This window comes from Pseudopipra pipra, chromosome 6 (assembly GCF_036250125.1).
Source record: "Pseudopipra pipra isolate bDixPip1 chromosome 6, bDixPip1.hap1, whole genome shotgun sequence".
Classification (NCBI taxonomy): domain Eukaryota; kingdom Metazoa; phylum Chordata; class Aves; order Passeriformes; family Pipridae; genus Pseudopipra; species Pseudopipra pipra.
The window spans coordinates 49,955,712-49,971,295 of record NC_087554.1 but is presented as its reverse complement, the minus strand read 5'-3'; the positions used below and the strand labels follow the sequence as shown (position 1 = coordinate 49,971,295).

General features: G+C 36.3%; 2 protein-coding genes across 5 annotated transcripts in view; one reads left to right on the top strand and one right to left on the bottom strand.

Annotated features, from left to right (window-relative positions):
* The first annotated feature begins 223 nt into the window (after positions 1-223).
* SERPINA10 (serpin family A member 10) lies at positions 224-9,409 on the top strand. Its single transcript, XM_064659049.1, has 5 exons — positions 224-360; positions 3,256-3,996; positions 4,939-5,212; positions 5,939-6,086; positions 8,497-9,409. The coding sequence occupies exons 2-5, from the start codon at positions 3,288-3,290 to the stop codon at positions 8,686-8,688; spliced, it is 1,323 nt and encodes a 440-aa protein (XP_064515119.1). The 5' UTR covers positions 224-360; positions 3,256-3,287; the 3' UTR covers positions 8,689-9,409.
* Positions 9,410-10,366: 957 nt separating this feature from the next.
* PPP4R4 (protein phosphatase 4 regulatory subunit 4) overlaps positions 10,367-15,584 on the bottom strand; it is a 67,436-nt gene continuing 62,218 nt past the window's right edge. For all 4 annotated transcript variants that reach the window (XM_064659044.1, XM_064659045.1, XM_064659046.1 and 1 more), the window contains one exon: positions 10,367-12,298. In XM_064659044.1, the coding sequence (XP_064515114.1) occupies positions 12,274-12,298 (25 nt within the window). In that variant the 3' untranslated portion in view covers positions 10,367-12,273. The remainder of the gene's footprint in view (positions 12,299-15,584) is intronic.

The following is a 15,584-nucleotide window of genomic DNA, read 5'->3' as shown; positions in this document are numbered from 1 at the left end:
GATACTGCTTCCACCACTGAGTAGCTCAGAGCCTGCCTGTAATATAATTCTCATGGACAACTGGATCTGTGGGGCCACATCCTGACAGGGTGACAAAGGGCTAGATGCAAAGAGTTTCTTGTTTTCTCGTTTCTTGTGAAAAACAGAATATATTTACTGGAATATAACCTTCCCTCATTATGCCATTCATGGGAACAAAATTCAGTGTTTATAAAGCAGTTAATTTATAACAGACAAAACCAGATTATCACTCTTTGGAAGGGCAAATATTTGTTCAAAAACTTCTATATGGGACAGACAACTTCTTCTCATTTTTAAACACAGCTGATTGAGAAAAGTAACAGAGGAGCTACCTAACAGGTAAGACAAGATTTATATGAAGCATTTAGATTGTAAAGGGAAGGATTATTATATTTTTCATACATATATATATATATATATATGCAATTTTACATATTTACCAGTGAGCCTCTAGATGTGCAGTTTTAAATCCTCTAATGTCTTCAGAAGAAAAAGGCATTTGCACAAGTAAACTTCTTTAATACTGATACTACTAGAAACAAGTATTTCTTAAAATGGAAATAATGTTCACTTTGTTCTAACACAGTTTATTAATGAACTGTCTATGCATAAAGTGAGTCACCTAAAATAAGCAATAAGCTTTACTTGGGTCTAAAAATATGAGTCTATAATCTTCAAAAATTCCACCTTATTGTTCCCAGAACTGTTTTTTCCTGGTTCTAGAGGACATGCTTTATTTCTAACTGTTAGTAGAGGTGAATGATACAGCTGCTGTAATGTTAACTTTAAATTTTTGCAATCTCAGATTTGCAGGGAATATTTAGTGCAACTGCAAAGTTCTTATTCCTGTGATGTTCATTACACCCAAATAAGTAGCATTTGTTTATGTTACTATTTGTGTATGCTGTTATCAATCTTTTGAGTGTTGAATGGTCTGGGATGTGCCTGTAAAGAAGAGCTTCCACATTTCCCCTGTCCTTTCAGTCTGAAACCTATTTGTGTTGGGATGGCAGAGCCCTCTGGAAGGCAGCTCATCACTTTCCCCATTCAGTCCCTTTACATCTCATGGAGGAGCTGGTGGCCCACTTGAACCAAGTACTGTCCCCACCTCTCAGAGAGACGCAACAGTGACACCTGCCAAACGCAACACTGCCAGATGTTGCACCAGAATTGCACTATGCCTAGGAAAGATGAGGAAGTCCTGGCACTCTGCAATGCCTAATGAGCAGTTAGGCCTGATGCTCTTTTAGAGGGATGGTTTGTGGCAGAAAACCCTTCCTCTGTGACTGAATTTGATCAAAAGCAATATTTTCCAATCCCTGCTTCTGTGCTAGAGCTGACTCGGCAATGTCCAAAGATCCTTCTTTGAAGTAGGGATGACTCCCAGAGGAAAGAACCTCCTTCTTTGCTGCCAGGGCAGGCACAGCATTGCAGCAGGAACAGGATCTCTGTGCCTGTGTTACTTCCCACAGAAGTGGGTCACTACATAAACAGCAGAAATGCCCAGAAGTTACTGCAATAGCTCTGAACTGCACTGCTTGCAGTCCATAATGGACAGTGAGTATCCCAACTGTCCAGAAATCACATGCACCATTTGAACAGCAAGGCAGGAGCTGAAGTCATTCTCTTCTCTATTCCAGTCCTGCAAAACCCAGACACTGAGAATCTCATTGAAAATAAACCAGGAGTTAACGGGAAAGAAAAATAAAGAAAAAAATATTCACTAAATATTCACTGCATATTTTACTCTGTTCTCTGTCTGCCATGTTATGCCTCGAGAGGAGGCATAACATTCAGGATTTCACTGCCTCCCGATTAAGTCATGACAGCCCATCTGTGTTGCACCAAGTACAGAACGTGACCTATTATCTCAAAAGAAAATAGCACACCACCTGACTGCCAAAAGCACCCTGTGACTTGGCACCTGAATATCTCAGTACTCACATCAACATACCTTTTCAGGACTAACTCCCACAGCCTAAATTAGCCAACTGTGAAATTCAGCTGAACTCTGAATAAATTGAATAAAAGCAGTTTTCCCATACGCCAAATCACAAATTATACAATGACCATAATTTGCTGTACAGATCCTTAACTTAAAAGGAGTAGTTTACAGCGTCATGTGATTCTAGACTATTTAATCACTTACTACTTTAAAGATGGACCACACAATTTATCTTTTCATCTCATTTATCTCTCTGCATGCCACTGCTATAAAAAAGGAATCTGTGCAGGCTTGGTAATCTTGGACATCCTGCTTAATTTACAATGAGAAAATGCATCTCCAAAGACTGCAGCCATTCAAAATTTTTCCAAAAGGTGTAATTCCACACTGCTGTATGGGAAAGAATTCATATATTGCTTTAATGAAAAGATGGATGATAATCATATTTGCATTTCATGCTTGAAAAGTGTGTTTCATGTGCAAATTTACACCATTAATGTCTGATGCTAAAGTTTGCCTGAGGTCTCCTCTAAGATGTGTCCAGTTTTCTCCAAATGCTTCGTTGGTCAGATGAGAGACTTTGTATTAACTTTTATCAGAAATCAAAACTTGTGTAAAATACTGTATTTTTAAGCATAGAACAACTGCTTCATCCTTTTGCTATTTGACATTGAAACATGCTATTTTCAGGGAGGAAACAGCACCAGTGGACCTATTTCAGCATTTGCTGGACAGAGAAGTAGAAAAGAGCAGGGAATCCTATGGCATGTGATCAGGAGAACAATCTGAATGGAGTGATAAACAAACTAAAGCAGGAGGAAAAGTGAAATGAAATTATGAAGGCCAAGCATATTGTTTCCACCACATGCTGCCTAGAATTCTTGTGCTTACAGATGACATCAATTTCCCAGGACGAAAGCTGCAACACAGCTTTTCAGTTTTCATCTTTCATTTTCCATTTTTCATCTTTGAGTTGCATATTGTGCTTGAAATCTGGGTTTCATTTTGTAAAGAAAATACAAGTGAGCAATGGAAAATCAGTGAACTACTCCTGACATGAATCACCAATACCAGAAGATCATGATATCTTTTCTGGATTAATTTAATTGTGTTTGAAACCCCTCTCTTTCACTGATCCAAATTTGACTTATCAGACAGGAATGAGATCTTAGATTTAGAATATATACCCTGAACAAGCAGAAAGACCACTTCATTACATCTATGACCTTTTGCCTTGTGAAGAGAAGAACAAACTGAAAAGTCATTGTGTTGCCTTTCTTTTTTTCTAGAGAAAAAAAAGAGCTCATTACTGGATGTCAACATGAAAAACGGAATTTACCTACTCCTCTTAAGTGAAATATGTGTTGAATTCATCAAGGCTGGCATCAAACCTAACATTTCAAAGGAGGAAAAAGACAATAATTTCTTGGAAAGAAGTAAAAATGTCAGTATTTCTGAAGAGTGGTATCCTCACAAAAATATCTCTAAGCCATCTGAAGACCAAGGTCTTGAAGACTTCACTCTTTACAACTTCACTGAAAAGACTGCAAATTTTGGATTTAACCTCTACAGAAAAATTGCAATGACACATGATAACAATGTGATCATCTCTCCCCTTTCTGTATCAGCTCTCATGACTGTTTATATGCTGGCAGCCAAAGGGGAAACATACAGACAAATAGTAAAAGGTCTAAACCTCCATGCTTTGAAGGACAGCATGGATCACCAACATTTACCAGCTTTGTTTAAACAACTGACAGATAAACTCACAATGAATCAAGAACTTCTCCTCATGCAAGGTACTCTTTCTTTTATCCAAAAGGACTTCAGACTCAAGGAGTCTTTCCTGAATTTATCTAAGCAGTACTTTGATATGGAATTCCTGAGAGTGGACTTTGAAAACTTTACTCAGGCAAAACTTCTCATAAATCAAAACATTTACAAGAGGACCAAAGGAAAAATCCCAGATCTTTTTGAAGAGCTTGACCGCCATAATAAATTGCTACTTGTGGACTACATTGTCTTTAAAGGTAATAGCTGGTTTTATATTGGAAAATTATTATTTATTAGAAGAATCAAAACTCTAACTTCAGCTACATTAAGAGGAGCTTAAATAAATTCAGATGTCCTGTTTCTCTGTGTCTCTATCTAGATTTACTTCATTCCTTTAGGTTTATTTAATAGGAAATTATTTTTTATGATAGGGAACCACAATTCTATGCTTTCTTCCATACAAAAGTCTCAAACCGAAAAAAACCCCTTACCTCAGTGCATCCCCAAATGATCTCTATGACTCAAAAGCATGTTTAATTTTCATTCATCCACCAAAATGAAAAAGCCTTGATCACAATACTCTTGAATGCTGGATACCAGGCATAAAATTATGGACTAATTTTACATAGTACACAAAATCATTGAAACAAAAATAATTTTTCTATTTCCATCAAGAATCCCTTTCCCCAGAGGAACCCAGCTACCCCATTATACTACCTATGAGGGGAGGGAAAGAAATAGCTGTGATGGGCACAACCATTCTGTGGAGAGATCAGTGCATTACTGAATCCCCATCCAAAGGACTGTATAATTAAATTACATACAGGATATTGAAGAGCTGGTAGAGAATTTCAGAGAAGGTTACATGTCAATAAAGGTCAGATGCTCACCAGGCATTTAATAAACAAAGAAAGTATCAATTCTGAACCTGAGTGGAAACTAACCAACCTTAGAAAAATATTTCCCTTCTTTCTGTGCAAATGAAGGAGTTTGTGGATTACTTCCTTTTCCTTTTTCTGATGTAAAAAAATTCTATTAATAATTTCATGTACTGAAATTGTCATCCACTTTTCCCAGATACGACTGACAGCCACTTCAACTAGATACAGAAAATATCCTATAGGTTTTTTAAGCTTTTCTGAACATTTTTCTAAAAAAATCTAAATGCAAATAATGATTTAATTTCTTTCTTTCCTCAGGCAAGTGGGTCTATCCATTTAATTCCAAATTCACAGAAATGGAGACTTTCCACATAAATAAATACAGAAGTGTACAGGTACCCATGATGTTCAAGTCAGATAAAATTAATTCAACTTTTGATGAGAACTTAAGATGCACTGTGATAAAGATACCTTACAGAGGGAATGCCCACATGCTGATTGTTATCCCAGAAAAAGGGGGAGACTACATTTCACTTGAAGACCATTTGTCTACAGAGCTTGTGGAATCCTGGCTTGGAAACATGAAAATCAGGTACTGCTTTGACACCCATGGGCCCTAATGTCTTTGATGCCTATTGCAGCAAAGCAACAAAGCTCAACAAAGATTAGCTGGTCTTCCTAAGCCTTTTCACATGTTAGCATCTCTGTGGCGTTAGGTATCTACAGAGGAGAGGTTCTTTAATGGCCTGTCCACAGCCCAAGTGTCACATGAAAGTTTCTACTCTGGGAGGACAAATCTTTGACTCATCTCAGAAGTGTCTGTCTTTCTGAGGGCATAGTCAATGTAGTCTTTCCATATTCTTCCTTGGGTATTCTCTCTCCTTAAATATAGCACTGACAGGCAAAGTCCACAATAAATCTAAACATGCAGCACATTTATTACACATTTCTTATCAGGGGAAATCCAGAGTGACTGGTAAATTTGAATATGAAAATGTAAACCCTAATTATTCCTGTGGAATGTAATTCCTGAAGCGACAATTATTTTCACTAGTCAATAAATAAGTGTGTCATCCTGGTATCAGGGCACTTTTAAGTGCCACTGGAAGTATTTTATACAGAGAAGGAAATGATTTCTTGGATCACTGGCAGTTAACAGGTCAGAGACGCTTTTCTGCCAAACTAAATGCCAGCAGAGACTCTTCAGTGTCTGTCCCTTCTTTCTCTGTATAAAGCTTAATTCCTGAGTAGTGTGCATTTCAGCAGCCAAGTGTTCTACTGCATAGTCCAAGTTTGCAATGAATTTTTTTTTTAACAGAACAGTGGATATTTCAGTTCCAAAGTTCAAACTACAGCAAAAATACAAGATGAAAAAATTGCTTCATGCTCTTGGAATTAAAAATCTCTTTACACGTACAGCAGATCTTAGTCATCTCACAGATCAAGAATATGCAGCAGTTTCACAGGTAAGCCTTCCAAAATTCTTGCTATTTGGATTGTAATAGTAGATAAATGGCCCAGCCAAGAGACTGTCATACACATTTATAGGGACACTAATACCAAAGTACCTCATCTGCAATCTACACACCTTATTCAGTATGGATCTCACTTCAAGTATGAGGTGTATAGAAGTAAGGGACAGTTATATCTCACAAATGCTCAACACCTCCCAAAGCTAATCCATCCCAGGAGAAGAGCTCTGCCTCAAGAGGAATATGGTTGACAGAGAAGGAGCACAACTGCACAAAAACTGTGAACAAGAAAGACATTGTAAATTACAGTCAAATGGTAAAAGCCAGAGCACAGAAGGAAACCCAGAGGGAACTCATCATACACAGTCCAGAGACAGGTATAATTCTCAAAAAATAAAGAACTTTAGATAAAGTTCAAATAATAAAATCACAAAAAGGTAACAGTGAGAAAGAGAAATCAAAGCAGTCCTGCCTATTCTTCTGCATACCATGGAAAATTAAAACCAGAATCTCACAGCAAAGCACTGGCACAACATAGTTGTACTCCAACCAAACAGATGTTCCACTTCATATGCTGGAACTTTTAAAGATCTTTAAACAGGCAAATGCAAGAACAGTGAATGGCCAAAAAGACAGAACACAGCCCCAAGGAAAGAAAGGAGGAGGAGCTACTTAGTACCACTACTTAAGGGAGAGCAAAGATGAATTTCAATAGATTGTTAGAAAACAGAGGCAGAATGAGAAGCAGAAGAAATGGAAGACAGAGGACTTGACAATCACATCAATATCAAGAAAGATCAGGTCTGTGTGACAAGAGATGCCTTATGAAAAAGAAACAGCTAGTCTATAGAAAAGACAACTTGCTGATGATAGAAAATTAAAAGGCATGATCAAAGAAAGGAGATAAAAGACATACTACACAGAGAAACTTGTACCTTCAGAATGGAGTGTGTGGAACAAGATGAAATGCAATTAATGCTAAATACAAATTACATTAGAGTAGAAGTAACAAAATTTCTGAAACAAGATGAATTTATAAATAGTTGAGGAAAACAAGACCCAAATGATACTAATCTGACACAGGATTTGAAAACATAGCTTTATAAACTTATGTAAGGTGAAGACCCTGGCTCCATCTTCTTTGCATCCTTCCTTGAGGTATTTGTATCCTATGAGAAAGCAGTATCCAGATGCTGCTCTTACAAGTCTCCCTACACCAAATCCTTGTAGAAGCCTTTGGGACTGGCCAGTTAATAGGGTGGTAAAATAAACACCTCTATATAAGTTTCAAAAACTCTAATGCCCGACCTACAGGTTTTCAAAATTGTGCTGGCTTAACAAAGCAACCCTTCTGGGAACATCCTAAGAATAAATACTTAATGGATGAAAATTGCAGTGATTTTCAGTTTGTTATAAACTATTTCACTGTTGGGAAATACAATGGCAATCTGCAGCACTTTCCCACACTTCCTTGTGATCATATAACTTTTGTACTGATTCTCAGCAGTCAACTCTATTGTGTTATGAAAAAAATCACACTTTAAGAGTAGCTGCTAACTGGTATTAGAAGCAATATGTGCATCAGCTGCAAAGTGCCAAAGGAGCATCCTGTCCCTGTGAATCATGAAAGCCAAATTCATTATTTAAGAATGTTTAGCAGAGAGCTCAACACTGGTGAAGTCCTTTAACTGTCTCATAAGTAATTCCTAGAATTAGGAATATGGGAGTTGGAAATCCACTAGCTGACCAGGCAGTTCACCAAACATAGAGGAAGCACTCAAAAGTATATGCAGGCTGAAAGAACAAAATGGAAAAGAATCAGATTCTGCCAGGCTGCAATTTCAGTGGAAGGTCCTCAAACCAAGCCAGCATTGTATCTCATTGCTGCACATATTTAATCTGCGCTACCAAATGAACAAATTAGAAATATACAGGGAAAAAAAGCCAAGATTGATCCATTTCCCTAAGCTCTCACAAAATCAGCTGTGGATGACATACCCAGCCAGTGTTTGTGACTGCTGAAAACACTCCCTATTTTTGAGAAACTCTCCCTTGCACAGTTAGGTGTCAAAGAGGAGCACTACACAAATGCAATGGTTGCTTCATGCAACAAAAACCCCAATCTCTAAGTGAAGTCTATGCTCAGAAGCGTGGAAAAGCACAATGACTCCTGAACTCACATCCACAATGTGAGTATTGTGGGCATGGTGGCTGCACTAATATCTTTGCTGCTGAAGTAGACAGCGCATGGGTCTACCAGTCTAGCAGAGTTAGATTGCACTGACCCACTCACATTTTTAATCCTTAACAGAAGCCTACTTCAACTGAATGCCTCACTTGGAAAAATATTCTTCATGTTAATATTTATTTCTGTCACATATTTTATTTCTACCTTGTACTTCAGGTTGTCCAAAAGGCAGTAATTGAAGTGGATGAAGAAGGAACTGAGGCCGCAGCAGGCAGTGGGTCAGAAATAATTGCATTCACGGTGCCTCCTGTCATCAAAGTGGACCGACCGTTCCTTTTTATGATTTTTGAAGAAACTTTTAAAACATTACTGTTCATTGGCAGGGTGGTTGATCCAACAAAAATGTGAATAAAGGTAACAGTGTCTATTCTTTGGTACGTAAGAGGCATTACTTTTATCTTATTAATTTCTATTAGAATAAAAAGACATTGAAATATGAAATGTGAAAACCTGTTTTGTCTCTCCAGCTAGCAGCAGGTCATCCTAGTAATTATTAATGCCAAGTAACAAGCTAAATTCACTAAGTCTCAAAGTGGCAAAAATGTGACTTTTAAAATCTATCTGAAATTAAAAAAAAAAAACAAACCAAAACCACAGAACTGAACTCTCAAAAATCAGTATTTTAGTGATGTCTGAATAAAACCCCAGATTCATATGCCAAAATATTCTCAAACACTGCAGTTTCTTCAATGTTATCCTCTGTTGCAGAGACTTAAGAGCCTAGTGACTTCAATGTTAGCATACTTTTGCCACTTACAAAAACAGAAGCAATATCAAGCCCTAATACAGAATTTATAGCCTCTCTCTAGAGATCTTTATAACTGAAGAAATGGCACTGAGTCTATCATGAAGTCTACTACATTGTCTGTGAGTGTGACCTCTTAAAGTGTTTATGCAGAGTATTAAATCACCTCATTCTCTCAGAGTACATGATGTGCCTGCTTTGAAAATATTCCCTGTATTAAAAACAAAATAATTCAGAAAAATAACAGATATTCTGAATGTGGAAAATCTGGCATGTACTATTTCATAACACCAAGCTGGGCCTCTCCTAAAACCAGAATTTCTGCCTGTAATATCATCTAGATACCAGGGTGAGCTATGTAACAGGACTTTATGACTGAACTATGACCGACTTCGGTAGGAAAAAAACATACCTCCATAAAATTGGAATAAATCTATTCATGGAGTTCATCCCAGAGTCCAAAATATGTTGCCAAAATGTTACAGAAAAATATTTCCATGATCTAAACACAATTCCCTTTATTCAAGTAGAGCAGTGATTTCAACAGAACTGCAAAATCTTAATATTCAGTAAATTTTAATTAGCAGAGTCCTATATATAAAGTATGGAACAACACAAAAATCTTCTTCTAGCTTTATATAACTAACAGATCTAAGCCTTATTCTGCTTGCTCATACAACCTTCACAAAAGAGGTGCCAAAAAGGGAGCAGAAGAGTGTTCAAAATCATTTGGCACAGAGCCAAGACATCTTATCAGTAAACACACATAGACAGATGCATCCACAAGAGAAGATACAAAAGAAAAATTAGAGGATAAAGATGGCAAATCTCAAAAAATCACCTCAGTTACCATTAGATGTCTGCCCACAACAGCCCAGACACTGGGGTAAGACATTCACAAAAGGACTTAAGAGGCAGGCTCTGGTATCTGACTGGACTGCGAAGGTACATCTAACCTAACTCCACAAGGCAGTATGAATGTACCCAGAAGAAGAATCACTCCTTCCTGCTGCTGGTGAATATGAGAACCAACCAATTACACTGTAAAGTTGACCTTCAGCTGTTATTCTGGACCTACAGGTGATCAGCAGGTAAAACCAATGCTTTGAAGGGTTCAAAAGCATTGGTGCCGTTTAACAGAACTAACCTAGAAGTGAGAGGCCCCAAAAAGGACTGCTTGGATGAAGGTCTGTATTGTGAAGGACTGATGAAAGTATGCACAAGACACCAAAGGTATTCCACAAGGAAGATGCCTAGTCCAAAAAATGTCTAAATAGAGCATTTAAAGATTACATAGCAAGAATTTATTACATAATAGGGTTATTGAGTGGAGCATGTGTTATCAGTATTAAATAAATTAATCAGTTAAAAATTACAAACAAATGACAGCCAATATGAAACAAAAAGACAGACTGTATACAGAACGCATTACATGCTTTTAAGGGGAAAAAGAGCTTAGATTTATTTCTGAACTTACTGGTTGTTTTGCATTGCTCTAGTAAAGCCATTGAAAGGGCAAACACAGTTTTGTGTCCTGTTCTGCAGCTGGCTACTGCTGGTCTCAGTTTGGTCCCTAGCAAAAGTCAGACTAAGAACAGATTGAGCAGTCTCCTGTGGCCCATGGGTGAGCAGTTGTAGCTGGCACAATGAGTTAGTTGTCCATGGGGAGCTGGGAGTATCTGTTTTCATCAATGAGACAAAAGCAGAACCCAGGAGAAGCCAGCACAGGTCATCTGTGTATCTATATCCATACAGATATAGATGGATATATCTATAAACGTTAAACATCGTAATACTTGCAGAAGCTTTTAAAGAAATCTGTCATTTACAAGATCCTACACCAGGCTGCAGAACAAACTGAAAATTTGAGTGTTTCCACAGAACCTAGACAATGTCTGTGACTTAAGTCAGAATACAGGTAAAATCCAACTGTGCTGTAAGAAGCTTAAGAATTCAGAGACTGAAATACTGCCAAATCCAAAGGCACATTTTCTACTCCACACAAGACAGCATACATCCAGCATTATTACCATGTTAAATAAATACCCTCTGTGGGTAAATGCTTTTATTTATTTTAATTATAAAAGATGCCCTGAGAACTTTTTTTCAAGAACATGCATGTACAGCATTGTCCTAGGTTTTATTTTGAGTAAATCATTGTTCATGTTTTTACATTATAAAAAGTAACCACACGCGCATATGCATACACAGATCAGATCATCTTTATCATACACCAATAAATTTTAAAAACCACATATTTCTGATATCAATATAGTAATGCTGCTTCGATTTTGGAATAGAGAAGCTGACAATAGCTTCATAGGCTCTCTCTCAAGTATTGGCATAAATAGCACTTTTTAAAATAGGATTGCATGTTTTTCCACAGAGAAATTTTGATAGAAACATTAGCATTAGTACAAACAAATGCAGATGACATCACTGAACCATGACAGCTTGCAATTACAGCTGATTAAAAACTGGATTCATTACTATAAATTATTCAAGTGAAAATACAATCTGAAATACTAAAAATCAAAACAAGTATTTATACAACAAAACTTATGAAATAAAACTTTTTTTTTACATCATCTGGAGACATTTGCTTTTAGATTGCTTTGAAACTTATACAGAATTTTTATGAACTGAGTACTTGGAAAAGCATTAGCTCCAAATTCACAGCACAATGCTTCTAAGGTTTATGGTTTTTTTAATAGACTGATCAATGGCTCTGGACTTTGGTCTTAAATCAGATTCTTTAAAATGTGGGATTATTTTTTCATATTCATAACAATTCTTTCTATTACTTGCATAAAACATGGGTGCTAAGAGTTGCTAAAATTGTAGATAAGCCAATTAAATAATGGGTATGTGCATTCTAAATCTAAGAATTTGAACTACAAAGGCATAATAGAAGAAAACAAAACCTTCTCTTTAGCTACAGCAGTAAAGAGTACATAGCTGAAGTTATATTCCATATCATTTTACAATTCTGCAACCATTACATTGTTTATCTGGACATATTTTGCAGCTTGGAATTTTATTTAAAAGATTTATTTAAGAGTTTTAACATCGCAGGATGTATTGTATTCATTCCAGGCATTAGAAAGTCCCATCTGCTGCTCCCAACTTATCTCACCAGAATGTTGCTTCCACCAGTTTCTGGTTCCCTCTTTTTTCTGTCAGATGATCTAGGAGTTTGATTTTCTGTTTTTTCTTCATACAAAAGAAGAAACATACATAATTTGTTGTTGCTATATTATTAAATAACATAACAAACTGTTATTGTGCGCAACATTTTAACATAATTATAAGCTGCTGTGCTTTAAAAATTACTAGTTGCTCTACTGCACCCACTAAAAAAGCCAAATGGACACACTCTGAGGGCATTCTTCACAACAAGGGTGAAGTTCTCCATTAAGTTGTCTACAGAAGGTCCCGCAGAGATCCGTCCGAGATGGCTAAGCTATTACAAGCAGTCTGCTCATGGCTACAAAAAGTGCCAGAGGTCTCCAGCCCAACCCACGATAAAATCTGGGGAAAGTGAAGATGGGGAGGAGAGAGGAACTTAGAGCTCATTACTGTGTGATTTCTAGGTCATCTGTTGACCACAATGTCATCTGGGTAGTTTCTGGATTTTTCATGCCTTAATTTTTTAATCTTTAAATGTACTGGTTTTCAGCTTCACAGAGTCGTGGCTATGTCAATTAAAAACTGTTTGTATTGGTCAGAAATATTTCAAACAATGGGGCTTAATTTTTAGAACTCTGTGGAAATATTAATTTGCATCAATATTTTACAGTATCATTTACATATAACACAATATATTGTTCTGTTTCACCCTTTTAAAACTGCTGAATATTTAAAAACTGCATATATTTTATGATAATATATCAGTGTCAGGATACCTACCAGTTTCATCATAAAAATGTGATGCAAAACATATGCCATTCCCACTGGACCTCAGAACTCCTAGCATCTTAAACATCAGCATGAAAACATGATTAGAAGCTGTAAGTAACCAACTCAAAGTGTTGGAGATCAGTGGCAGAACTATTTCATTTTGTGCTCAACTTCCTAAGCAATTATATGACTGGATGAAAGACAGTATATAAAATACTTACACATATCATTGCTATAATATGGTCATGCACCAAATTGGATGTCTAAAGGTTCAGCTGTGGACATCTTATAAAATACTGATATCAATTTATTATTAAAAATTAATTTCTATGCAACAATAGACTACTCCCACTTTTTAGAGGATGGAAAACCTGTATCACTCATTCTTGAAGAAAGTTTTAACTGAAAGGGAAATAATATCAGGCAATATCTGTATGTCTGTAGGCAAGATGCATGATTCTTAAGTGCTGTCTATAAGGTGGATATTTTTATTTATTAATCTATAAAGTTTCTAAATAGTTTTAAAAAACTGGATATTGAAATCAGTCATATTACAGCAATGTAAACTCAAGCTAAACAGATTTTATCTATCCTAAGCTGAAAACATTCAAAATAATATAATAAAGCTTCACAGCACAATGATACAGGATTGGACTACTTGACAGAACGCAGTGTTCATGAATCACATCAATGTCTGCACTAGGATGATTCATGATCTAACTGGCAACTCTTCAAGCTAAAGTCAGAAAAGCACGTCTGCTCTGCAAAGTGATTGAAATAAGATCACTTGTGGGACGAAATACTCAACCAGTGCTCCTTGTGATTTTTTCCTATTCCATAAGGTACTTAAAGCAGATATTGATCTCTTTTGTGATTCCACCATTAAGTTACACAGGTGCATCTGAAGCATAATTCTTGCATTTTCTATTGTTTTAGGATTACCTAAGGTCTAGCAAATTACAACAATGCAAATGGTCACTTTCTTGTCTTGTGAGCACTGGAACATGATTTACTGACTTTTTTTTCCTTGCATCTACATTATTTTCACATATTTGAAATGGAACAAACCACATGTTTGAATTCATGAGTATGGTAAGCGAAGAACTCAGTTCTCCATCAAAGTCACTTTGAGTTTTGAAAAATTCCTGGAGCATCATCATATATGAAATCAGAAATTCTTCATCCCTGCAAACTGCATTGTATTGTCAAAAGTGAACATTTGCCAATATTCAGTAGAGCAATTTTATGGAAAATATTATGCTTAAGCAATTAGACAATATGTTGTCCAAACATATCACTTTGAACTAAGAATCGTTCATTATATCTGATTGTATTTTAATTATTAAACAACATGTTACAGCCCACATAACACACCTAATTACTTAGAAAAAGTAACATATTAGAAGTTATCTTATTCAAGTTGTAGAGCCAGCAAACTGAAAGCTAGGACTTGCCAGAATTAAGATGAGATGGTCAGTGCAAAGTTTAATCAGCACATATGTAAATTTACATGACGATATAGTCTAACTATATACTCAATTATTATTTTCTCACAAGTTTTCTGCCTTAGTGAGTCCACTGAAGGTGACACTCATTCATGAGCACCTATTCTATTGTACTTCTCATTGTACAATTTTCAAATTCTTCTCTCAGAATCATTTCTGTCAACTGCTTATATACTTGGATATCAATTTTTTCCATCTTTCAACTTAGAAAATAATGTTTCCTTGAAACCAGCATGTTTGGGTTTATTTATTTTGTGTATATTTGGCACCAGGACTGACTTTCTGAATAAAAGAAAGATAAAAGGTACACTCAAACATATCTGTGATTAATGAGGTTATGCAAATGAATGCATTTACCGCCCAACATTCCTTTATCTGTATCTCTTAATTCCTCCTTATAGAGCTGCTCCACTTTCTTATGAAAATAATTAAGTATTGGGCCAGATTACAAAAGAGAAAATGAATCTACAGCACAGCAGACATTATATCAACTTGAGAGATGTGTTTTCCCTCAAGAACACAGAATACAAAAACTCTTATTCAGAACTAAATGTACGCCATCCTAAGCCTCTTCTTCTTTCTCCAAAAATGTTTTTCTTCCCCTAGTATATCCTATTGGCTTCTGACACCATGCAGTTTAGGGACCTTCTGAACCAGAGAAAGCATCCAGATCATTGCATTTGATCAGATACAAACTTTTAAATACTCTGCTGTTAAGGTATTCATGTGGGAATGGTAGGTTGAGACTTGAAGCTGGGTGAGTCTCTTACATTTCACTCTCCTGCCTGAAGACAAAGGTGCAAACTGCTCTGTGTGAGCCTTTTTCTGTCCCTTTGTATTCAAGCAAAAGGTATCAGTTTTATTTTAAGTGACAGATATAAAAACCTTAGAAATATGGCAAAGTTTTATGTTATGTAAAAAATGTCTAACTAACCTTTGCTTCTAACTGCTTTGTGAATATTAATCCATTTATTTTCCCCAAACCCTTGTGAGACATGAGTAATTGAAATTCCTACAATGATTGCTAAAAAAAAGATCATATTTGAACTTATTTTCTGGTTTTAAAGCAAGGGAACCAAGGTATATAGTGAAGG

Excerpts from the sequence above, each read along its gene's own strand:
- SERPINA10 (XM_064659049.1), top strand. The coding sequence starts at position 3,288 with ATGAAAAACGGAATTTACCTACTCCTCTTAAGTGAAATATGTGTTGAA. Across the intron at positions 3,997-4,938 it reads GGACTACATTGTCTTTAAAG|GCAAGTGGGTCTATCCATTT; the intron begins GTAATAGCTGGT and ends TTCTTTCCTCAG. Across the intron at positions 6,087-8,496 it reads AATATGCAGCAGTTTCACAG|GTTGTCCAAAAGGCAGTAAT; the intron begins GTAAGCCTTCCA and ends CTTGTACTTCAG.